Source organism: Ranitomeya variabilis, chromosome 5 (genome assembly GCF_051348905.1).
Source record: "Ranitomeya variabilis isolate aRanVar5 chromosome 5, aRanVar5.hap1, whole genome shotgun sequence".
Taxonomy (NCBI): Eukaryota; Metazoa; Chordata; class Amphibia; order Anura; family Dendrobatidae; genus Ranitomeya; species Ranitomeya variabilis.
In genome coordinates, this window is record NC_135236.1 from 411,901,614 (window position 1) to 411,928,666 (window position 27,053).

The window sequence follows — 27,053 nt, forward strand, 5'->3', positions numbered from 1 at the left end:
GTGTATTCTTCTTTTCAATGCAAACTATATATTTAGTGTTTAGATGGATATCTATCCACATGCAGAATTTCATGAAGACCCCATCATGGGAAGCATTTCTAAGGCAATACATAAATGCAGAAGTAAACATGTTTCATTGAAAAATAGTTAAAGGGTATATATTAAGAAGAAAAATAAAAAGAAAAAAAAATACGGGAATCCATACTGCGTAGATTAAGAACCAGACAAGGAAAAATGGACAAGGCAGATGGAGGCCCCAAGGGAATGGCACACTGCAGATGGACAAGCATAATCGTGTGTGTGATAGATAATAAAAGCATATGAATACAAGATGGGTATAGCCGTGCCATCTATAATCAAGAAGCATAAATAAAAATTGTAATGCTTGACATCCAACATGTATAAAGTGGTGACTGGAACTAAACACGCAGAGAAAAGCACCCAAAATATTTAAATTGTTACTATTCACCTGAACTTTCTGTATCAACCAAGTAAAGAATTCCTAATGCCCAGCCAACCCAATGTGTGTTTCTCACAACCTGCTTCACCACAGGCTGGTGTTAAGGCTACAACATCTACAGTAGGGGTGGCTATAGATAACGGACTTCTGCACAAGGTTAATTTATATTGAAGTGCAGGTTTTGTTTTTTTTTGTGTTTTTTTTTAATTTAAAATTTTGAAGTTTAGTCTTTCCACAGAAAATCTGCCTATAAACTGCTAAGCTGACTCTCAAAATAGTTGGCTACTGTAAGGAGCTGCCCATGGACAAGACTATTGAACCAATGGACGTAGAGTGGATTCCACAGCTCTAAGGGTATGTGCTTGCAATCAGGAATTGCTGTGGCCAGATGTTCCAGCATAGTGGATAGATTTGTAGAAATCTTATGTTCACTACGTGTACATGTGAGCATACGGATCAGCTGCCAACATTGCCGTGTGGTGCGTCTTTCAAGACTGCAGCATGTCAATTTGTCTTGCGGAGACTCTAGTCTCTGCAACAGAAATGTCACCAATAGAATGTATTGAATGCAGTAAGTATGCATGGTTCAGTTAACGCATAAGGATTTACCTGCATTTAACCCCTTCATGACCCAGCCTATTTTGGCCTTAATGACCTTGCCGTTTTTTGAAATTCTGACCAGTGTCCCTTTATGAGGTAATAACTCAGGAACGCTTCAACGGATCCTAGCGATTCTGAGATTGTTTTTTCGTGACATATTGGGCTTCATGTTAGTGGTAAATTTAGGTCGATAATTTCTGAGTTTATTTGTGAAAAAAACGGAAATTTGGCAAAAAATTTGAAAATTTCGCAATTTTCACATTTTGAATTTTTATTCTGTTAAACCAGAGAGTTATGTGACACAAAATAGTTAATAAATAACGTTTCCCACATGTCTACTTTACATCAGCACAATTTTGGAAACAATTTTTTTTTTTGCTAGGAAGTTATAAGGGTTAAAATTTGACCAGTGATTTCTCATTTTTACAACAAAATTTACAAAACCATTTTTTTTAGGGACCACCTCACATTTGAAGTCATTTTGAGGGTTCTATATGGCTGAAAATACCCAAAAGTGACACCATTCTAAAAACTGCACCCCTCAAGGTGCTCAAAACCACATTCAAGAAGTTTATTAACCCTTCAGGTGTTTCACAGCAGCAGAAGCAACATGGAAGTAAAAAATGAACATTTAACTTTTTAGTCACAAAAATGATCTTTTAGCAACAATTTTTTTATTTTCCCAGCGGTAAAAGGAGAAACTGGACCACGAACGTTGTTGTCCAATTTGTCCTGAGTACGCTGATACCTCATATGTGGGGGTAAACCACTGTTTGGGCGCACGGCAGGGCTTGGAAGGGAAGGAGCGCCATTTGACTTTTTGAATGAAAAATTGGCTCCAATCTTTAGCGGACACCATGTCATGTTTGGAGAGCCCCCGTGTGCCTAAACATTGGAGCTCCCCCACAAGTGACCCCATTTTGGAAACTAGACCCCCCAAGGAACTTATCTAGAAGCATAGTGAGCACTTTAAACCCCCAGGTGCTTCACAAATTGATCCGTAAAAATGAAAAAGTACTTTTTTTTCACAAAAAAATTATTTTAGCCTCAATTTTTTCATTTTCACATGGGCAACAGGATAAAATGGATCCTAAATTTTGTTGGGCAATTTCTCCTGAGTACACAAATACCTCACATGTGGGGGTAAACCACTGTTTGGGCACATGGTAAGGCTCGGAAGGGAAGGAGCGCCATTTGACTTTTTGAATGAAAAATTATCTCCATCGTTAGCGGACACCATGTCGCGTTTGGAAAGCCCCTGTGTGCCTAAACATTGGAGCTCCTCCACAAGTGACCCCATTTTGGAAACTAGACCCCCCAAGGAACTCATCTAGAGGCATAGTGAGCACTTTAAACCCCCAGGTGCTTCACAAATTGATCCGCAAAAATGAAAAAGTACTTTTTTTTCACACAAAATTTCTTTTAGCCTCAATTCTTTCATTTTCACATGGGCAACAGGATAAAATGGATCCTAAAATTTGTTGGGCAATTTCTCCTGAGTATGCCGATACCTCATATGTGGGGGTAAACCACTGTTTGGGTGCATGGCAAGGCTCGGAAGGGGAGGCGTGCCATTTGACTTTTTGAATGGAAAATTAGCTCCAATCGTTAGCGGACACCATGTCGCGTTTGGAGAGCCCCTGTGTGCCTAAACATTGGAGCTCCCCTACAAGTGACCCCATTTTGGAAACTAGACCCCCCAAGGAACTTATCTAGATGCATAGTGAGCACTTAGAACCCCCAGGTGCTTCACAGAAGTTTATAACGCAGAGCCGTGAAAATAAAAAAATAATTTTTCTTTCCTCAAAAATGATTTTTAGCCCAGAATTTTTTATTTTCCCAAGGGTAATAGGAGAAATTGGACCCCAAATTTTGTTGTCCAGTTTGTCCTGAGTACGGTGATACCCCATATGTGGGGGTAAACCACTGTTTGGGCGCACGGCAGGGCTCGGAAGGGAAGGCACGCCATTTGGCTTTTTGAATGGAAAATTAGCTCCAATCATTAGCGGACACCATGTCGCGTTTGGAGAGCCCCTGTGTGCCTAAACATTGGAGCTCCCGCACAAGTGACCCCATTTTGGAAACTAGACCTCCCAAGGAACTAATCTAGATGTGTGGTGAGCACTTTGAACCCCCAAGTGCTTCACAGAAGTTTATAACGCAGAGCCGTGAAAATAATAAATGTGTTTCCTTTCCTCAAAAATATTTTTTTAGCCCAGAATTTTTTATTTTTGCAAGACTAACAGGAGAAATTGGACCCCAAAAGTTGTTGTCCAGTTTCTCCTGAGTACGCTGATACCCCATATGTGGGGGTAAACCACTGTTTGGGCACATGCCGGGGCTCGGAAGGGAAGTAGTGACGTTTTGGAATGCAGACTTTGATGGAATGGTCTGCGGGCATCATGTTACGTTTGCAGAGCCCCTGATATGCCTAAACAGTAGAAACCCCCCACAAGTGACCCCATTTTGGAAACTAGACGCCCCAAGGAACTTATCTAGATGTGTGGTGAGCACGTTCAACCCCCAAGTGCTTCACAGAAGTTTACAACGCAGAGCCGTGAAAATAAAAAATCATTTTTCTTTCCTCAAAAAAGATGTTTTAGCAAGCAATTTTTTATTTTCACAAGGGTAACAGGAGAATTTGGACCCCAATATTTGTTGCCCAGTTTGTTGTGAGTATGCTGATACCCCATATGTGGGGGTAAACCACTGTTTGGGCGCACGTCAGGGCTCGGAAGGGAAGTAGTGACATTTGAAATGCAGACTTTGATGGAATGGTCTGCGGGCGTCACATTGCATTTGCAGAGCCCCTGATGTGCCTAAACAGTAGAAACACCCCACAAGTGACCCCATTTTGGAAACTAGACCCCCGAAGGAACTTATCTAGATGTGTGGTGAGCACGTTCAACCCCCAAGTGCTTCACAGAAGTTTACAACGCAGAGCCGTGAAAATAAAAAATCATTTTTCTTTCCTCAAAAAAGATGTTTTAGCAAGCAATTTTTTATTTTCACAAGGGTAACAGGAGAATTTGGACCCCAATATTTGTTGCCCAGTTTGTTGTGAGTATGCTGATACCCCATATGTGGGGGTAAACCACTGTTTGGGCGCACGTCAGGGCTCGGAAGGGAAGTAGTGACATTTGAAATGCAGACTTTGATGGAATGGTCTGCGGGCGTCACATTGCATTTGCAGAGCCCCTGATGTGCCTAAACAGTAGAAACACCCCACAAGTGACCCCATTTTGGAAACTAGACCCCCGAAGGAACTTATCTAGATGTGTGGTGAGCACTTTCAACCCCCAAGTGCTTCACAGAAGTTTATAACGCAGAGCCGTGAAAATAAAAAATAATTGTTCTTTCCTCAAAAATTATGTTTTAGCAAGTAATTTTTTATTTTTGCAAGGGTAACAGGAGAAATTGGACCCCAACAGTTGTTGCCCAGTTTGTCCTGAGTACGCTGGTACCCCAAATGTGGGGGTAAACCACTGTTTGGGCGCACGTCGGGGCTTGGAAGGGAGGGAGCACCATTTGACTTTTTGAATGCAAGATTGGCTGGAATCAATGGTGGCGCCATGTTGCGTTTGGAGACCCCTGATGTGCCTAAACAGTGGAAACCCCTCAATTCTAACTTCAACACTAACCCCAACACACCCCTAATCCTAATCCCAACTGTAGCCATAACCCTAATCACAAACCTAACCCCAACACACCCCTAACCACAACCCTAACCGCAACACACCCGTAACCCTAATTCCAACCCTAATCCTAACCCTAATCCCAACCGTAGCCCTAATCCCAACCCTAACCACAACTGTAACCCCAACACACCCCTAACCCTATCCGTAACCCTAACCACAAGCCTAATCTTAACCCTATTTCAAACCCTAGCCCTAATTCCAACCCTAACTCTAATTCCAACCCTAACCCTAAGGCTATGTGCCCACGTTGCGAATTCGTGTGAGATTTTTCCGCACGATTTTTGAAAAATCTGCAGGTAAAAGGCACTGCGTTTTACCTGCGGATTTACAGCAGATTTCCAGTGTTTTTTTGTGCGGATTTCACCTGCGGATTCCTATTGAGGAACAGGTGTAAAACGTTGCGGAATCCGCACAAAGAATTGACATGCTGCGGAAAATACAACGCAGCGTTTCTGCACGGAATTTTCCGCACCATGGGCACAGCGGATTTGGTTTTCCTTAGGTGTACATGGTACTGTAAACCTGATGGAAAACTGCTTCGAATTCGCAGCGGCCAATCCGCTGCGGATCCGCTGCGGATCCGCGGCCAATCCGCTGCGGATCCGCGGCCAATCCGCTGCGGATCCGCTGCCAATCCGCTGCGGATCCGCTGCCAATCCGCTGCGGATCCGCTGCCAATCTGCTGCGGATCCGCTGCCGATCCGCGGCCCATCCGCTGCGGATCCGCTGCCAATCCGCTGCGGATCCGCTGCGGATCCGCTGCCGATCCGCTGCGGATCCGCTGCGGATCCGCTGCCGATCCGCTGCGGATCCGCGGCCGATCCGCTGCGGATCCGCTGCCAATCCGCTGCGGATCCGCGGCCGATCCGCTGCCCATCCGCTGCCGATCCGCTGCGGATCCGCGGCCGATCCGCTGCGGATCCGCGGCCGATCCGCTGCGGATCCGCTGCCGATCCGCGGCCCATCCGCTGCGGATCCGCTGCCGATCCGCTGCGGATCCGCGGCCGATCCGCTGCGGATCCGCGTCCGATCCGCGTCCGATCCGCTGCCGATCCGCTGCGGATCCGCTGCGGATCCACGGCCGATCCGCTCTGTGTGCACATGCCATAACCCTACCCCTAATTACCCTACCCGTAACCCTAACCCTACCCCTAACCCTACCCCTAGTTCTAACCCTAGTTCTAATCCTAACCCTAGAGGGAAAAAAAAAAAAAAAAAAAAAATTCTTTATTTTATTATTGTCCCTATGGGGGTGATAAAGGGGGGGGGGGGGTTATTTATTATTTTTTTATTTTGATCGCTGTGATAGAACCTACCACAGCGATCAAAATGCACCTGTAAGGAATCTGCCGACTGGCAGATTCGGCGGGCGCACTGAGCATGCGCCCGCCATTTTCCAACATGGCGGCGCCCAGCGAGGAGACGGACGGACACCGGGAGGATCGGTAAGTATGAAGGGGTGGTGGGGGGGTGGATCGGAGCACGGGGGGGGGGGAACGGAGCACAGGGGGGGTGGGTCTGGGCAAGGAGGGAGCGGACAGGAGGACGGGGGAGCCGGCAGGCGGACGGAGGGGACCGGACCCCATAACAGAGGACGGGGGGGGCGATCGGTGGGCGTGGGGGGGGGGTACTTCAGTATTTCCAGCCATGGCCGATGATATTGCAGCATCGGCCATGGCTGGATTGTAATATTTCACCATTTTTTTAGGTGAAATATTACAAATCGCTCTGATTGGCAGTTTCACTTTCAACAGCCAATCAGAGCGATCGTAGCCACGGGGGGGTGAAGCCACCCCCCCTGGGCTGAAGCACCACTCCCCCTCTCCCTGCAGATCGGGTAAAATAGGAGTTAACCCCTTCACCCGATCTGCAGGGACGCGATCATTCCATGACGCCACATAGGCGTCATGGGTCGGATTGGCACGGGTTTTCATGACGCCTACGTGGCGTCATGGGTCGGGAAGGGGTTAATAGAAGGGTAAAATTTTAGACATTGGTGCAGATTTCCTCCTCTTGACTCTGAAGCTTTTGAGTACACTTATGAAGATGACCATGGCATAGAATGTGTGAACAGCTCTGCAGACTCATCCCTCTGTGGTTCCCTACAGTCAGTGGGGCAGCTGCAGGGTTGTGACGTGGGGGAAGCCATGGAAATTTGGGTGCCACTTCTGAAGACTATACTGGGTGTGATGAAGGAAGAAGAGGAGAGGCAACTCGAAGTTGTGCTTGCCAACTACTCAAGCAAATGCTTACTGGGCCTCATCAACAAGGTGTACTGCTGTTCTTCTGCTAAAGAAAGGTAGTTGTGTAGGCTGTCCAGGAACAGAAGTTGTCTTTGTGGAAAGCAGTAGTTAACATTGGTGGTATGTCCCATACGAACACTACCACCTACCGCCATGTACACCCTGAACACCAAGCCTAATTCCCCCCCCCCCCCCCCCCTTCCACTGTGACCCCCTTTTTTTTTTTTTTTTTTTTTTTTCCCAGTCATGTTGAGCAGATAGTGTGGTAGGGGCATAGTATTAGCATTACTCTGCACCCTCTCTGCACACAGCTGAATTTCAGTGGCACTAAATGAGAAGGTGAAATGGTGTGCTGAATAGCGTTGGTCACAGGAGAGAACTAATTCAGTGTAGATAAGGCCTGTTTAAACAGATGTGCTCCGAACAATTTAAAAATTAGATTCTTGCCCCCCACCCCCCAACACTCAAATCACAGAACAATGCCACTCACCACCACTAAATGACAAGGTGACACAGCGAAGCATATATCGCATTTAGCAACTGAAAAAATAAGATTTAGAAAGGTCCACTCGTGCATGGAGCACAATAGTAGTGCACAACACACTTGAATGAACTGTGCCCTGCTGTCTGTCTTTTTTTTTTTTTTTTGTGCCATTATAGAGGTCCATAGACAAAGTGCTGGAAGGTCGATTTCACAGCCATACAGGACACTAGCTATCTGACTTGGATTTTAGCTAGTTAGAAACAACCGCCTAGCTATCAGCAACCAGTCCCAGCATCAGGAGCAGCCTCTCTGCGCTGTTACATTGTAAAAATGGTGCTAAAACATGTCCACTCTTATATGATTTCAGCAGGCAATGACACAAGCTGTTGTCAGGACATTGTGGTTCCTGCGCCCTGATTGGCTAGCTGCAATGTGCAGTGTTATATATAAGTGTTTACAAGCATGCTGCGCCTCTGAGCTCTGACAACCACCTACCCTCATCAAACAGGTGCCATTTGCTCATGATACACCACCCCTATTCTAGCCAAAGTGCTGAAAATACTTTAATGGCAATGCAAATATTTTCTCACACTTTACCAAATGCTACAGATCCAAATTTTATAAAATTTTGCTCACAAATCAGAATGTGCCATATTCATGCCGAATTTGTTTGACTATCGTTTCTGAAGAAATTCACTCATTACGCTTTACGCCTTTCAGAAAGGATTGTACAGCTATTCTTACATGCCTTTCACTCCCTGGCACCTGCGCTCTAAGTTCCTTTTTCGGGCATGCGCAGTTTGCGCTGCCCTTTGACTCGCATCACATGATGGGAACTTACAGCGCAGGTGCCGGGGACGTTAATGGAGGCGCCAGCGCACGGAGGAGCTGAGTGATGGCTGGGAGGCGTTTGTGTCGAAGGGAAAAGACATGCCCCCCCCGGACAGACTACAGTTATGGAGGGCAAATTTAAAAAAATGAATATTGCAGTTTTGGAAAGGACCCCAAATAAAAAGCCAACTTGACAGAATGCAGCATTAGTGCTGCACAAGTGGCTCTTTTAGTTAACGCCAGGGGGAGGGTGACAGTTTCCCTTTAAAGATAGTGATAGAAATAGGATGGAGGAGCCCAAAACGGAAGAGGAGATTGATGCCGCCATCATGTCAATGTCTAACAAGAAGACCCCTGGGGCGGATGGTCTTTCAGGTGAAATTTATAAGCACTTAAGGTGGGTGACAGTGACCAAATTGAAGGCAGTCTTTGAGGAGGCACTGAAGGAAGGTGAATTACCGATGTCCATGAGGGAGGCGGTGGTGGTGGTTATTCCAAAGGAGGGTAAGGATCTGGAACTGGCAGAATCCTATAGGCCCATCTCGTTGCTGACGGCGGATGTTAAGGTGCTTGCTAAGATTCTGGCTAACCGATTTTAACGAGTGTGGTTCAGGACCTTGTTCATCCTGATCAGTCTGGCTTTATGCCGAACAAGTCTACAGCGATAAATCTGCGTAGACTATTTTTAAATCTGAATATACCGTCAGACAACAGGGGTCGTAGGGTGGTGGTGTCGCTGGATGCGCGTAAATCGTTTGATAGCCCCATTCAACACTATCTTTGGGAAGTCTTGATGAGTTTTGGGTTTAAGCCAACTATTATATCATGGGTACAGTTACTGTATACATTCCTGACTGCTAGGATTAAGGTTAATAGGCAATGGTTTTAGGAAGTTTGGGTTGGCTTACCCCACTCTGATAATGATCCATAGGGTGTGGGTGGCAATTAAGAGGACTAGGGGTGTGGAACACTTGACTAATTTCTCCCCGATATGGCAGAATGATAATTTACCGGAGTTTGTTAAAATGGGGGACTTTAAAATTTGGAAGGGATTGGGAATGCATTACACTGGCCAGATACGGGATGGGCAAGGTCTGTTATCCTTTGAGAAATTACAGGAGACCTATGGGTTACCGGAGTTCTGTAGGTTTCAGTATAGTATAGACAGTTTCATCATGCTTGCATGGCACAGAGTAAAATGGTTGATATGTCGGTCCAGATGGATATCCTTGTGGATTATATGTGTAAAAGTGGGGACAAGAGGAGTTGTCGAATATTTACAGGGACCTTCTGCTTACCACCTTACAAAGTTACCCGATCAAAGCAAAAGAGAAATGGGAAGTAGAGGTGGGAAGGATAGAGGAGGAAATATTAGAATATATACCACATCTGTCATTAAGCGAGCCAGCCAGACTTTCACAAATATATGTACTCCATAGAGTATATAGGACGCAAGACAGAATGTACAAAGCTGGGTTGAGACAGACTTCGGAATTTCCTAGGTGTTGGGCTGAGGGGGCCCGGGATTCTACATACAGTACACACCAAACGTTTGGACACACTTTGTCATTTAAAGATTTTTCATGACTTTGAAAATTGTAAATTCACACTGAAGGCATCAAAACTATGAATGAACACATGTGGAATTATATACTTAACAAAAAAGTGTGAAACAACGGAAAAAAATGTCTTATATTCTAGGTTCTTCAAAGTAGCCACCTTTTGCTTTGATGACTGCAGTCATGAAAATACAGAATCTTTGAATGAGAAGGTGTGTCCAAACTTTTGGTCTGTACTGTATGCTATGGCAATGTCCAAAACTGAATACATTTTGGTTGGAAGTGGGTGCTGCAATTGGAAGGCTATATAACTGTAGAATTGAGAGGGATACTATGGTGTGTATTTTGGGATACGTGGAGGATATCCGGGTACTTAATTGTCATAAGTTGGCAATAGCCAGGTTATTATATATTGCGAGAAAACTGATCGCTAGATATTGGATAAATGAAGAACCACCAACAGTGCAGGAATTTTACAGACAGTCTGACATTATTGTAGGAATAGAAAAATTTATTTATGCCTAAAGGAAAAAAGGTACTACTTTTGAAATACTGTGAAAACCCTGGGTGGAGAGATGATGAACCCAGAAAGTCTGTGTTATATTAATGTATTTTACTGTTAAAATGCTGTTTGTGTACATTAATAGGGGGGAGGGGTTAATAAAAATTTATCTGATTAAAACAACAACAAAAAAAAGACTGATACGGACACTCCGGCTGCGTACCGGAGGATAAAAGCTCTAGATTTATTTTGTTAGTTTGAAAATAAAGACTTTTAAGTTGAGCTTTCTTGGGTCACTGCCTCATTGACGCAAGGACACGAATGCGGCTTCCTTACAGTAGTCATTTACAAGTAGAGTTCCAATAATTATTTAATACCATAATTACACCACGCAATTACAATACAGTACATGGAGTTAAGATTTTATTAAAACATTTGTAACATATATAAAAGGTTTTAATTACCACCTCAGCTTGGCAGCTGGTGCTTCACTATAAAGCTAGCTGTGGTTTTACTGTTATTCAAAATAAGGCAGCCCTAGGGTTCATTGTGATCATGATCACAAGGTAGGTCTTGGTGGTCAGTCACTGAAGAGCTGCTGACCGACATTGAATCCACAGAAAAAGCAGTTGGTGAAACGGGTCTGGATTCAGGAATGTGTTCCATTCTGTACTTTTCAATGTATGGTACCACCACAAGCCAAACCTGCAGAAGAAACAAATTTAACAATTTAAGAAAAACACTTTTTTTATTGTAGAAAAGAAGCTGACCCTTTTTTTTTTTTTTATTCCGTACACCCAAACTCAGTTTTCGTGAGAACTTAACGTAATCTTGTAAAAAAAATAAATATATATATATATATATAGTACATGATATAAATATTTTTATAAATGCCAATCATGTTATCGGTTCTCCTATTTTAGTGCAAGCCGACACATTTTTTTTTTTATTATTGTTAATGACATTTGCTTTTATTGGAATCTCTGTATATTTCATTTATAGTTAGTCATTATGTAAAACTACAGAATTTAATTTAGTTTTCCTATCTGGGCATAAAAAATACCTTTAAAGGTATAATTGGGTAAATATTTCAACATATGACAAATTGCAGTCAATATTTAACAAATATATATCCATAATGCAGAATCAGTATCAAAAAATTTAAATACACTATTACTGCTTTCATGACAATTTCCGACGGTCAGTAAACACTGCGGGTTGAACGCTGCATAGTTCCGCAGCATCCAAATGTTACAGCATAGTGGATGGGATTTCAAGAAATCCCATGCCCACTATGCACGCACAGACACTTCCGGGTTCCCTGTGGAGACGGACATGTGGCACGTCTTTCCAGGCCGCAGCATGTCAATTTATGTAGCGGAGACTCTCAGTCTCCGCTGCGTAAATTACCCATACACTTTCATTAGATGCGGTAAAACCGCATCCTCTTCCTAGTCACATGCGTATTAAGTGCAGTAATGCATGTTTACTAATTTAAATAATGGTGTACCTTGTTTAGCCAGAAGTACACGTGCATTGCAGATCTCGTGATCAACTGATAGCAAGAACTGCAGTGCACGTGACCGCCGGGGACATAGTTATCTCCGGTGATCATCTTCAAGTTCAGCTGTGTTCTGGATGTCAAACTGGATAGTGGTATAATGCCACCGTTCAGCCAAAGGCATCCAGATGTAGCAGAGCTGGACTCATCGTGGGACAGTATGTATATCTTCTTGGTGGACAGGTAAGGATATTGTTGCTTTTTTATTTTAATTCTCTTCCATGAGACGAGGGCGTCGGTGGAATAGTATGGTTTAAGATTAGTGATGAGCGAATATACTCGTTACTCGAGATTTCTCGAGCACGCTCAGAGGTCCTCAGAGTATTTTTTAGTGCTCGGAGTTTGTTTTTCTTGCCGCAGCTGAATGATTTACATCTGTTAACCTGCATAAGTACATGGGGGAATTCCCTAGCAACCAGGCAGCCCCCACATGTACTTATGCTGGCTAACAGATGTAAATCATTCAGCTGCGGCAAGAAAAACTAAAACTCCGAGCACTAAAAAAATAATTTGGAGGACCCCCGAGCATGCTCGAGAAATCTCAAGTAACGAGTGTATTCGCTCATCACTAATTAAGATCTATTAAAGGAGTCTGTGTCATCCTTTCAATTAAAATACTTTATTCTGGCTGTGTCTTTATTTACCATGTAACTTTAGGAATAGCAATGAATGGGTGTCTTATAGACACCTCTCCATTACTAATCCCTGGTCTTAAGGTACCGTCACACTAAGCGACGCTGCAGCGATACAGACAACGATGCCGATCGCTGCAGCGTCGCTGTTTGGTCGCTGGAGAGCTGTCACACAGACCGCTCTCCAGCGACCAACGATGCCGAGGTCCCTGGGTAACCAGGGTAAACATCGAGTTGCTAAGCGCAGGGCCGCGCTTAGTAACCCGATGTTTACCCTGGTTACCAGTGTAAAATGTAAAATGACAAACACTACATACTTACATTCGCGTCCCCCGGCGTCCGCTTCCTGCACTGTGTGAGCGCCGGCCCTAACAGCAGAGCGGTGACGTCACCGCTGTGCTGTACTTTCACTTACGGCCGGCGCTCAGTCAGTGCAGGAAGCGGACGGCGAGGGACGTGTGACAGACATCAGAGGGTGAGTATGTAGTGTTTGTTTTTTTACATTTTACACTGGTAACCGGGGTAAACATCGGGTTACTAAGCGCAGCCCTGCGCTTAGTAACCCGATATTTACCCTGGTTACCATTGTAAAACATCGCTGGTATTGTTGCTTTTACTGTCAAACACAACGATACACGGCGATCTGACGACCAAATAAAGTTCTGAACTTTAATCAACGACCAGCGATATCACAGCAGGATCCTGATCGCTGCTGCGTGTCAAACACAACGATATCGCTATCCAGGACGCTGCAACGTCACGGATTGCTAGCGATATCGTTTAGTGTGACGGTACCTTTAATGTCACCTGAAAATACAAAGGTGACATGAACCCCACTTACCACCTCTACAGGGCAAGTGGGAAGAAGTGGGTAAAGTGCCACACTTGGCACATCTTTGGATGTGCCAATTGTGGGATGTCTGCAGGCTATTTTTAGGTTGGTGAGGGCTAAAATCCTTGGGCCTTGCCAGCCTGAGAATACCAGGCTGCATTTGTCTGCTTTTTTCCTTGGCTGTTAACAAAAAATAGGGGGACCCTACGTTATTTTTTTTGGAGGGGATCCCAGTATTTTTGCTAACCAAAGTAAGCAGACTGCAGCAGCCTGTTATTAACAGGTTGGTAAAGTTCATGGATATTGGATCCTTACCAGCCTGAAATACCAGTCCCAGTAGTCTGCTTTACTCTGGCTGGTTAACAAATATAGGGGGACCCGATGCTAATTTTTTTAAAATTATTATTTATTAAAAAAGGAGGGGACCTCTCTCTGTGCTTTCCTCCACATCCTGTGCCATGTACATCCGGCTGTGTCACAAGATTCACCATTATTTAAATTAGTACACATGCGTAGTAAGCTGCGTTCCTGAGCGTCTCTGCAAGATGGATAAACATGCTGCAGTCTGGAAAGACGCGCCGCATGTCCGTCTCCACGTATGGGAGGTGGAGCCGCATATTCATCACTGTAATGGGTGGCACCACGTGACCGCTCATACAGGAGAAGCTGCGGCGCGGAGAGGACGCTTCGAGGGAGCCGGGTGAGTATTTTCTTTCCAGCGGGGGGGGAAACAAAGATCTTTATTTCTACAGCAAAAAAAAAACAAAATACAATGATTTTTCATTTCTTCTCTCCAGCGAACGCTGCTGGAGAGAAGAAATGAATGGCGGCTTCAGCACCCAAAGCAGGGGACAGCGCTTACTGTAGCGCTGTCTCCTGCACGGTCCGTGTGGTACCCAGTCGGCACACAGCTGCCGCACGTGTGCCACACTGATGTGCCACGTGAGCTCACGGACACACGGACACGGATAACTCCGGTACCGATTTTTCCGGTACCGGAATTATCTGGACGTGTGGGACAGGCCTTAAAGAGATTCTAGGCCTAGATAATTGGCACTTCCAATATCAATACATCCCATAAATTCACAAGGAAGTGAATGCCAAAACGTAAGAAAACAATATAAATTTTATTTCAGCACTAATAAGCATAACATTTAAAATACATGTAGAAGGGAACACAGTCACAAAAAGGCTGCAAACACTGCATGTATCAAAAAAAGTCAGCACCTGTCTTCATCCAATAAATTACAAATTTATATTAAATCAATACCTTAGACAAGCCCAAAGTATAATAAATGAGTCCGCCACATATCCATTCCTTATGCAATACAGATTTAGTTCAGCAAAGTGCGTACGATACGACAACCCCCCTGGAAGAAGCATGTATTTTAAATGTTATGTTTATTAGTGCTGAAATAAAATTTATATTGTTTTTTTACGTTTTGGTATTGACTTCCTTGTGACTTTATGGGATGTATCATTACCTGTATTAATTGCACCTGTTTGAACTCGTTACCTGTATAAAATACACCTGTCCACGCAATCAATCACACCCCAACCTCTCCACCATGGCCAACATCAAAGAGATGTCTAAGGAGACCAGGGACAAAATTGTAGACCTGCAAAAGGCTGGGATTGGCTACAGGACAATAGGCAAGCAGCTTGGTAAGAAGGCAACAACTGATGGCCAATTATTACAAAATGGAAGAAACAAGATGACTGTCAATTTGGGGATCCAAGCAAGATCTGGTCTCGTGGGGGTAAGGATGATTCTGAGAAAGGTCAGCTCCTCACTTCCTGGAGCTTGGAAAAAATCATTAACATAAATAAAAGTCATTCTCCACATCTAGACTGTAACTATGATGCATACAGGTAAGACTACATTAACATTTCTATTACCTGTATGTCCATAGTAATAGCTGAAAAGTGTACCAGGGAGTGGCAAATTCCCTTTAATGTCCTGTCCTGTCATTGTTATTGTCTAAATATAATTATAAGATGTGCACTCTTCAGTGTGGAGTTCATGCATTGTTGGTGGTAGATTACTAAATTAACTGATATGAACTGAATGCTACTACCTTGAATTTTCTGTTTTTTTATTCAGTAACTTTATTTTGAAAATTGAATAAAAATTAATTATGAAAAAAGGTGAATTTTTGGCAGTTTGTTGATCTGGAGCATTCAGGTGTCTGAATGCATTATTTCCAAGTAGGAAATATATGAACAGTGACCTTAGAGAAACAATTGTTGCTGTCCATTAATATGGGAAGGTTTGCACGGTAATTTCCAAACAATTTGAAGTTCATCATTCCACAGTTAGAGAGATTAAGTGAAAGACATTCAAGACAGTTCCAATCTTCCCAGGAGTGGATATCCCAGCAAATTCACCTCCTTGCAATGCTCAGAGAAATTGCTAAAAAATATAAATAATAATTCTAAAGGCCGTAGTTTGCTAAATGTTCAAGTGTAAAATCAGAATTAGAAAAAGACTGAATAAGTAAGGTTTGGTTGGAAGGATTGCCAGGGGAAAACCTGTTTCTAAATAGAACATGACTTAAGCACGACATAAGTTTGCAATCTTGTGCCAAAAGTTTTATGGTTTGTTCAGATGCAATTTCTTGGGACAGACAAGACCAAAGTGGACATATTTAGCCATACTGCCCTGTGATTTTGATTATTATCAAAAAACAAATATAGCATATAAGCACAAACACCTCATTCCAACTGTCAAGCACGGTTGTAGAAGGGTCAGGATTTGGGCTTGTTTTGCAGCCACAGGACTTTGATACCTTGTAGTCATTGAGTTGATAATGAACTCCTCTGTACACAAAAAAGTATTTTAGAGTCAAATGGAGGCCATCTGTGCAGAATTTAAAGCTTGGCCAAAACTGGGTCATGCAGTAGGACAATGACCCCAAACACAACTACATCAGAATGAATGGCAAATAAAAGAATCAAGCTGTTGCTGTGACACTAGTCACTTCTCACGGCAAAGCCGTGAGGGTGGTCAAGGAGTCCAAGGTCAGAAGCCAGGAGGGTACGTTGTAAACAGATGGAACAGACAAAAGCGTAGTCAGGTAACGTTCCAAGGTCAGAGTACCAGGAGGATAACGGATTAGAGCTGAAGGGGTTAAACAGGCGTATGGTCAGAATGAAGTCCAAGGACAGGCAACAGATCAAGCAAACAGAACTCAAGGCACAGGAGAGCACAGCACAATCCTCACCAGCTGAATGTACGTCTGGCAGAGTTCTGGGAGACTCAGCTCAGTTAAGAAGCATGGCAATTAATTGGAATAATGAACACATGGAGACAGCCGACGCTTCCCAGTCGCAGATTGGATAGCTGGGCTGTCAATCAACACACTGACAGTTCAGCACGCCCCTAAACCAGATGGGATGGCCGAACTGTCAGTAACTGCATCCCAGACACACTGAGGGGTGGAGCCGTGACAGTTACATTGGCCCAGTCAAAGTCTAGACCTCAATACAATAGAAATGTGGTGACAGGACCTTAAGAGAGCTGGGCATAAACAAATGCCAACAAACCTCGAACTTAAGCAATGTTGCAAAGAAGCCAAAATTACTCCAGAACAATGTAAGAGAGTGATGAATAAATACAGAAAATTATTATTTCAAGTTATCGCTTCTGAGGGTGCTTCTACGTCTACAAGCTAGAGATTCTTAGGGGTGTATATTTTTCACATACTGCTTCAGAATTTTAGCCTAGTTTTTGTTAAATAATATAAACTCTATGTAATCTGTTGTTCATCAGAGGTTGCAATTTTAAGACCTACTTAAGGACCAGATTTTTTAAAATATTCCAATACAAAAAAGCTGAATTCAAACAGGGTATACTTAGTTTTTTTATGACTGTATATTATTATTATTATTATTTATTTATATAGCACCATTAATTCCATGGTGCTGTACATGAGACGGGGTTACATACAAAGTTATAGATATCGTTTACAGTAAACAAATTTACGATGACAGAGTGGTACATGGGGAGAGGATATGTAGATCACACTCACATACTACACGAGTATTTTATGTGAGTAGTATTAGGTGTTCTTTCTGAAACCATATGATGTTTTCCCAGCCTTACATTTTAGCATAGGTCAATAAGGAAAGATAAGCAAATGCTGAGACTGGTGTGTGGCTCCAACACCTCTTGGCTAAATAAATATGAACTTATCTAGTTTGTGAACCTTTGACCACATTTTACATGCAAAATTTGATTCCATCTAAAGTGTGTTGTCCACATTAATCATTGACTCAGCTTCACAAAACAGTTTTTGCCTTAATGTGCCAAATATGTTCCACTTGTAAGGACAAGAGAATGTTTTCAATAAAAATTAAAGAAAAAACACTGTACAACTAAGTCATGTAGACATAATTACCAATACCTTATTTGATAATATCAATTACTATTCTTGTCAAAATGGAATTTTATGATGGGGCAATTTCCCCAGGGTCGTCACCACTTAAAGGGAATCAGAAGGATCAATCTGCCTAAGCCATCTATATGGGCATGCAGGTCATCCAATCTGATGTCCAGAGAAATCCACATTTTTCTTAATATGTAAGTGGGATGTTAAGATCTACAGGCCAGACACAGATCTAAATGAGAATCGGCCTCCAGAGCTTATTTCAAATGAAAGGTGGGAGTTTCCAGTGCGTAATGGCTGCTCTCTGCTCTCCTCATCTCATTGCAGAGCTGTGTGTAATAATAACTAACACAGTACATGAGAGCTGAATGTTGCCTCTTTACAAACACGTTTGTGGACTTGTATTTTTCATTGACACCATTTTTGGAGTACATATGCAGCGCCCCAGAGTTCTGGTCGTTGCAGTACTGTGGCTTCGCCGCTAAGGGGAGCCATGGTACGTTCGATGGCACCGAAGGAGTTCCTCCAATCAGGTATCACAGACACCAATATGTTTCACAGCTGGGCCTCCGGGGGGAGCTAAGGGTGCTATTCATTAGGCCACTCCCCACCATAGTGGGTAAACTGGGGGTCAGGCAGGAAGTTAGAGAGAACGCTGACGGGATTGAACGGAGCAACACCCTGTGGCAGGGGGTGTTGTGAAGGGAGAGACTGTAGGGTCTCTGCCAGGGGTGGGATCCTGGCAGAGGCTTGGCATTGAAAGAACGTAACGGGTCCGCGCAGGCTCCTGGAAGCGGCGGGACTCAAGGAAAGGACTAGAAGCGAGACAGATTGTGCTGAGTGAGAAACGAGATCAAGCAGAAGGAGAATACCAGCAGGGGTTTTGTTGAAAGAGGCAGCACCCTGCTGAGGCGCAATACCGGTGGCCGGAACGCCGAGGGAGTGGATTAGAATACAGCTTCAAGCCATACTCCAAACAGCGGCAGGACAGTCGGTCTCAGGCGGGCTGTCTACCACATATCACCTATGAAGTCTTGGGGGGCAATTGCGGGAGAGGGGCGACTCTAGGGTCCCGGAAGAACTCCAGGCCTACCTGACAAACGGGTGCCATTCCAACCTGAATACAGGGAAGGGGTGGATTACAGAGGAACATCAAATCGAGTTGTGAGGGAACTTAAGAAACAGACACAACCGTTGTGGGGTTACTTTCCGTAAGCACAGCAGGGAAGGACTACAACACATAGCGCTAGAAGGAAGGCACAGATTTCCACCTGAGAGGAGAACTCTGGAGGTGCCATTGGACCGGCCGGACTTGCGTAGCCTGGTGAACCGTGTTCTGGACTGAGGACTCAGAGATCTCCAGTAAAGAGGTAAAGAGACTGCAACCTGGTGTCCTCGTTATTTACCGCGACTTACACCCCACAACTGCACCGCTCCATCGTTATCATTACTACCATCCATTACACCGGACGTCCCCCACTGACGGACAGGGCCACGGACCGGGTCTAGCCACCGTGACAACCCCGAGACTGAGACCCAGAGGCCCGGCTCCGGGTATCCCCTCGGCCCTGCGGCGGTGTGGGGGCGCGCCGCAGACTTGGCGTCACGAACAGGATCTACTTAAGCCTGAAGAATCAGGTCATGTGTGCCTTGGAACTGTGATTTATCGTGCCTGGACTGTGCTTTATTACAAGGACTGTGTGTTGCCACTTGCCGCCAGAAGTTCCCGCCAAAACCGCCGCCATTACAGCGCTAAGGAGAGCGCAGGAGAAGAAGAAGGGCGTGGAAGTGGGCGTGAACAAGCTGAAGAGCGCGAAAGACAATGGCCGCCCAGTCTAAATATCTCGGCCCCTTGAGGACGTGTCCGTCAGCAGCCGAGATCCGCCTCCTGATCCTTAATGGTGGGCAGAGACAACGAAAACGAAACCGCCCACGAAGAAGAGAGCGGGAAAAGGACCAGGAAGAAGGAGCGAGCGACATGGAGGACGCCATGGCGAGCCGCCCGGAGCCGGAGCGTGGGGTCGGAGCAGAGGACTCCCCCAGCCACCCGGAGGGGCACCGCAACCAGGCGTCCACCGCTGATGCTGAATTCCTGCAGGCCGGAGTGGACGAGCTCAGCGACCGACCCCGGCGGACGCAGCTGAGCACTGAGGCCGGGTGGAAGAAGGCCATCATCAGGAGCCTCACCAGACATCTGTCGGCAGCCTCATCTGGTCCGGAGCAGGAAAGAAGTCCCAGCGCTCCGAAGCTGGAAAGCAAGGCCCTGCCGGAAAGCGAGGTGCTGCAAGCAGAGATGACAGCGTCGCAGCACAAGGCCCCGCAGCCAGCGTTCCAGACCCCAGCGGAGACGGAGCAGACCGGCACCGGGAGAACCGCATCTGAAGCAGGTAGGAAGAGCCACCCTGCCCTGACGACCGACACCACTCCAGTGACTGCTAGTGCCACAGCTGCTGACTCGGTTCCAGTGACTGATCTTGCAGCAGCCGCTACCTTTGCTGCCACAAATGCCCATACTCAAGCTGCGCAGACCTCCATCGCTGCGCATGATTTAACCATACATGAAAGACGGATTAACGGCGTGTGTCCAGCACTGGGTGTAGCCCTGGACCTCACTTTTCCCAGGCCAGGAAGGGTTAAGTGCCAGGTGCTGCCCTGGAAGCCGTCCAACTAAGCCTCGGAAACCTGAAACTGTAAATAGTTAACTGTTTATTTCCTTGCTGTTTTGCTGCTAAAACCCGTCCTGGTTTTAGCCAAAGACACTTTGCGAAGATATTTGCCCTATTGGTTTGAGCCAAAGACACTTTGTGAAGATACCTTTCCTACCGGTTCTAGTTAAAGACACTTTGCGAAGATACCATGCCGGAACCTTTGCATGGGCCGGTAGGCTGAGAAGACGAGCTACCTCAGAAAGACTTGGTCCCCTTTTAAAGGGGATGTGAGAAACTGAACTTGAGAGAGATACTGTTGCAGAACAGTAATGCCATAATGATGCTTTGAAAAGAAATGTAACTGTTTTACATGCTAAGTTATATGTGTTGAATTTGTTGAAATGTCTAAATAATGTTTTGCAGAAAGAAAAGATGCAGAGAGCCCGTAGGGGTAGAGATAGAGGTCTGCATAGTTGAAAGTAAGCAAAGTAATAATGAAGGTGAGGATAGAAGGTAAACCCCGCGTCCCCATAGAAAGTTACTTTGTTACTAAGGACAGAGAGTGAACCCGTAGGGGTTAGAGAGTGAGTCCTTAAAGGAGCCGAGTAGAGCTGGCTCAGAGTTCTTTAAACGAAAGGAATGTTATGTCTATACCATGTATAGTAGAGAAAGGCAGTAGGCCCTGGCTGAACGGGGTGGTCCTGTAAAAGAAAGGAGAGGCAGTAGGTCTGGTGCCATAGGGACAGGCGGTCCTGCAGGTTCAAAGTAGGAGAATGTGACGTTACCTTACCCTGTAATGTGATTATAGGAAGGCCTTTGGTAAACTAAGAGTGTATGTTTCCTAAAGGCAATGTTAATTTATTGTTTCAGAATTTGCACTAAGTAGAATACCCGGTTGGGTAACAGGAGTTATGCATAGCCTGTAATTTATAATGTTGACCATGTTTGTAACGTTAAAAGTGTCCTCACCTCCCATAAAGGGAAGCCTGTTCAAGTATACTTATTGTTTTGCACTCAACAAAATTGTATGTCTGTTTACTAATCTGTATTGTTGTTTTTCTTCCCAGTCCCGGAGTACTGTGTTTAACCAGGGGGGAGTGCAGCGCCCCAGAGTTCTGGTCATTGCAGTACTGTGGCTTCGCCGCTAAGGGGAGCCATGGTACGTTCGATGGCACCGAAGGAGTTCCTCCAATCAGGTATCACAGACACCAATATGTTTCACAGCTGGGCCTCCGGGGGGAGCTAAGGGTGCTATTCATTAGGCCACTCCCCACCATAGTGGGTAAACTGGGGGTCAGGCAGGAAGTTAGAGAGAACGCTGACGGGATTGAACGGAGCAACACCCTGTGGCAGGGGGTGTTGTGAAGGGAGAGACTGTAGGGTCTCTGCCAGGGGTGGGATCCTGGCAGAGGCTTGGCATTGAAAGAACGTAACGGGTCCGCGCAGGCTCCTGGAAGCGGCGGGACTCAAGGAAAGGACTAGAAGCGAGACAGATTGTGCTGAGTGAGAAACGAGATCAAGCAGAAGGAGAATACCAGCAGGGGTTTTGTTGAAAGAGGCAGCACCCTGCTGAGGCGCAATACCGGTGGCCGGAACGCCGAGGGAGTGGATTAGAATACAGCTTCAAGCCATACTCCAAACAGCGGCAGGACAGTCGGTCTCAGGCGGGCTGTCTACCACATATCACCTATGAAGTCTTGGGGGGCAATTGCGGGAGAGGGGCGACTCTAGGGTCCCGGAAGAACTCCAGGCCTACCTGACAAACGGGTGCCATTCCAACCTGAATACAGGGAAGGGGTGGATTACAGAGGAACATCAAATCGAGTTGTGAGGGAACTTAAGAAACAGACACAACCGTTGTGGGGTTACTTTCCGTAAGCACAGCAGGGAAGGACTACAACACATAGCGCTAGAAGGAAGGCACAGATTTCCACCTGAGAGGAGAACTCTGGAGGTGCCATTGGACCGGCCGGACTTGCGTAGCCTGGTGAACCGTGTTCTGGACTGAGGACTCAGAGATCTCCAGTAAAGAGGTAAAGAGACTGCAACCTGGTGTCCTCGTTATTTACCGCGACTTACACCCCACAACTGCACCGCTCCATCGTTATCATTACTACCATCCATTACACCGGACGTCCCCCACTGACGGACAGGGCCACGGACCGGGTCTAGCCACCGTGACAACCCCGAGACTGAGACCCAGAGGCCCGGCTCCGGGTATCCCCTCGGCCCTGCGGCGGTGTGGGGGCGCGCCGCACATACAGTATAACTTGCTAATTAACAAGTCAGCAATTGTTTTCATTAAAAATGTTGCATTGTTCACTGTGTGGCATAAATTATGTATTACATTTTTTTCAATTGGTCAATACAATTATGGCAATATCAAATATATTTTACTACTTTTACACAAGTGTTTTTTTATGGCTGCATTTTAAAAGCCATATCTTTTTTTAATATTATGTATTGCTTGCAGCATAAGCCATTTTTAAAATAAAGAGGAAACTTATATCTACCTCAAAATAATTTTTTGCATTTACAACATAAAAATGTTTTATGGGAAAAATATATTTTTGTGTTTTTTTTCCTGTGTAAACATTTTTTCTACATTTTATTATTTTTAAGTTCTAATGAGGCGGCATTTATATGTCATGGTTTGGGCACAGACCATGATGCATGGAATGTCCACAGGTCTTCTTAATCCAAACAGCTAGAACCAATGTATATTTGGGATGGTTGGGATCTATGGATTTATTTTTCGTTCTTTAATTCAGAGTTGTAACAGCCATAACTTTTTCATTTTTATGTAAACTTCACTATGTGAGGTTATTTTTCCTGTGAGAGGAGTTGTAGTTTCTTTTAAACACCAGTTTGCCAAACATGTCCAAAAGGTTTAGTTCACACAGCATAAATTTGTTTTTTTCTGCTGCTTTTTTTGGGCTGAAAATTTTTAACGTTCTGGGAAAAATGGATGTGATTTCATGAAAACTCCTGCCCACTGTGCATCTAAAGATGTTGTTGAACTGAGAGTTTAGTGATGCGTTTTTTCTCTATAAGCTTCTATGGTGAATCTGGAAAAAACACGTTAAAAACACATGAAAAATACCATAAAAACATATTAAAAATACTGCTTTAAACGCTGCACCAAAAATGCATCCAATAAGGAGGAAAAAGAATTAAAAACCTAGAGCAAAAACACAGTTATCGGATAAGATTGTTTTTGCATAGTGAGATGTGGAAACCAGCAGAAAACGTGCAGATAGTATTTTTCAGCATTTTCATAGATTGTTACTAGTATAAAGTATAACTATGTAGCTACATTCAAGTAAAGAAAATACTCATATACTTGATATTGTAGTAGGATGTATCATTGGTGCAACCTGCACAGGAGCTCAATGGGGGAAGGGAGCTGTCATGCACAGTGTAGAAAAGACTAAGTGTGAAGGGATGAGGTGAAGAGAGCCCAACACTAGGGAAGGGGGGAGTGGGGGCCCCTAGGCAGATCTAAAGTCACCCTGTCTGGCCTAAATGTCCCTATATAGGTTCTACACCTATCGCCGAGCAGGAACCTAGTCCCTGCCTGACCCTGGCAATAAGCCCTGCTAGGGAAGGATGGGGTTGCACTAGTCAATCCCCACTACAACTAAAGACAGCTGGGATAGACAAACAAGGGCAACACTTATCTTGAGTAGGCACAGATAGGTAACACAGATGTCCTCCAGCAGCCCCAAAGAGGAAAATAGCTGACTGCTATAGCTCCAAGCCTCAACAGGGGAAGATGGATATATCATTGGCAATTCCCAGAAGCAGACAGGAAGACTGTAAACACCCAGTCCAGGTGAGCCAATTCGAACCGGGGGAGGTTGCCATTGGGTCCAAGAGTCAGAAGGACTAGGAAGGCATCTGCAAAGCCAACCACAGAGACCTTCTGTAGCCAGATGCTGTGGGACTGTCTGCAACTGCTGACACTCATGTGACAGGAGCCCACTACCACCTCCAAAGCAAGTGGAATTGTACATTATGATGAGCTATTGGATTGCAAAGGGCCCATATACTGCTCTTGCACGGTAGCCCTTTTCTGTCTGTGTCTGCCAGTGTATTGCAGCCTGTGAGTCATTGAAACAGCTGCTAGCTACCATCCAAGAGTTGGGGTGTTCTAATCCAGGGATGACCACACTTCAAAGACAGTGAAGAATGAGTAGGAGGAAGGGGAATTATTGTGCAATGAACTCCTCAGTAACACTTGCAGTGAGCCTGCACAACATCTGGGAGGTGTCACAGACACAGAGTGACATAGCCCTGGCCTCCCGGGACAGTGAGACATCTCAATCAAAAGAGATGGGCTGTTTGGGAGCTATGGTAGAGAGAGTAAGAAAAGTGTCCCCATATACAATTTCTCTTTTCTATAAGCAATTATTATAACGCACAAAATAAACATTTAAAAAATATTAAAGAAATGTCTTGCCTTTTGGTCAACGAGTAATCTGTGAACTGCCTCAATGTCTGGGGCCATGAAACGATCCTTAATCCATGGCCTACAAGATGACAGTTAGGGACAATTATTGATCATTAACCACTACAACATGCAGGCCTTCAAAACATAGACTGTGAGATACTGTTTGTTTTTACCTGACAACAGAGCGAACAAGGTCATACACTTTCTCCAATGGAGTTGTGGTTTTAAGAGGGCGTAGAAATTCAATCCCCTGGCAGGCTGCAAGAAGCTCAATAGCCAGAACTGAAAGAAAACAAATGTAATTCACAGTTTACACAAAAAAAAAATAATAATGAATATAAATTTCTTTTTCAAAAAAATTCTGGTTTTGCACAAGATATCATCCAATATTTTAGAAATAATAGAATATTAATGTACTTTAATTTCTTTTAAAATATATTGTCTTCACATTTTTTCTGAACATGTAATAGATAATATCAGAGACAGACGAATTTCTACTGTATAAAACTGCTGATTCCATTAAATTTATAAGTATATATTAGGTAGATAGCAGAAAGTACCTGATCCCACCTGACAAATATATTTTAAAATACCTAAACTATGACACAAAAATGTATCTTTTAAAATTATAATATAATAAAAATTAATAAACAAACATGTTTAAAGTTCATACGTATATCAAGTATGACATTGTTTTTCAAGTTTATTTTTTAAAAGAAATTATAGAAATATAAAATCCTCATTTTATAGTATGGGATATTATGGGTGCAGCAATACAAACATGTCTCTTTTTTCCACATAACAATGCATATTTTATGGTGAAGTAAAAATTCTTATGTTTATTTACACATTTTTTATAATATTGATCAGTCCTACAATGTTACTAGATCATACACTGCTCCAAAAAATAAAGGGAACACTAATATCCCACATCCTAGATATCACTAAATGAAATATTCCAATTGTAAATCTTTAGTCATTACATAGTGGAATGTGTGAACAATAAAATCTAAAAATAATCAACGTAAATCACAACTAATATCCCACGGAGGTCTGGAGTTGGAATGATGCTCAAAATCAAAATGGAAAATGAAGTTACAGGCTGATCCAACTTCAGGGGAAATGCCTCAAGCCAAGGAAATTATGCTTAGTAGTGTGTGTGGCCTCCACGTGCCTGTATGACCCCCCTACAACGCCTGGGCATGCTCTTCATGAGGCTACAGATGGTCTCCTGAGGGATCTCCTCCCAGACCTGGACTAAAGCATCCGCCAACTCCTGCACAGTCTGTGGTGCAACGTGACATTGGTGGATGGTGCAAGACATGATGTCCCAGATGTGTTCAAATGGATTTAGGTCTGGGGAACGGGTGGGCCAGTCCATAGCTTCAATGCCTTCATCTTGCAAGAACTGCTGACACACTCCAGCCACATGAGGTCTGGCATTGTCTTGCATTAGGAGGAACCTAGGGCCAACTGCACCAGCATATGGTCTCACAAGGGGTCTGAGGATCTCATCTCGGTACCTAATGGCAGTCAGGCTACCTCTGGCTGGCACAATGAGGGCTGTGCGGCCCTCCAAAGAAATGCAACCCCACACCATTACTGACCCACAGCCAAAGCGGTCATGCTGAAGGATGTTGCAGGCAGCAAATCACTCTCCACAGCATCTCCAGACTCTGTCACATCTGACACATGTGCTCAGTGTGAACCTGCTTTCATCTGTAAAGAGCACAGAGCGCCAGTGGCGAATTTGCCAATCCTGGTGTTCTGTGGCAAATATCAAGCGTCCTGCATGGTGTTGTGCTGTAAGCACAAGCCCCATCTGTGGACGTCAGACACTCAGACTATCCTCATGGAGACGGTTTCTAGCCGTTTGTGCAGATGCAGTGCCCCAGAGTCCTGGTCGTTGCAGTATTGTTGCTCTGCCGCTAAGGGGAGTGATGGTACGTCTGATGGCACTAAAAGAGTTCACCTGACCAGGTATCACAGTCACACATTACACTTCACACTCTGGCCACCAGGGGGAGCAAAAGGTTCTATGTATTAGGCCACTCCTCACACTCTGGTAAAACTGGGGGTTGGATAGGAAGTTAGAGAGAAGCTGACTGGGTTTTGCCCAGGTAACATCTAGTGAGAGAAGAGGTTGCTTGGGAAGATTCAGG

At 44.5% G+C, this 27,053-nt stretch overlaps 1 protein-coding gene across 3 annotated transcripts in view; it reads right to left on the minus strand.

The window, feature by feature from the left end:
- Positions 1–10,730: 10,730 nt before the first annotated feature.
- Positions 10,731–27,053, minus strand: part of HAL (histidine ammonia-lyase) — a 203,076-nt gene continuing 186,753 nt past the window's right edge. The window contains exons 19-21 of one of the 3 annotated variants that reach the window (XM_077265171.1): positions 25,065–25,173; positions 24,901–24,970; positions 10,731–11,082 (exon numbers count right to left, since the gene is read on the minus strand). In XM_077265171.1, coding sequence (XP_077121286.1) covers positions 10,915–11,082; positions 24,901–24,970; positions 25,065–25,173 — 347 coding nt within the window. In that variant the 3' untranslated portion in view covers positions 10,731–10,914. The remainder of the gene's footprint in view (positions 11,083–24,900; positions 24,971–25,064; positions 25,174–27,053) is intronic. The other 2 variants (XM_077265172.1, XM_077265173.1) reach the window with 2 other exon arrangements.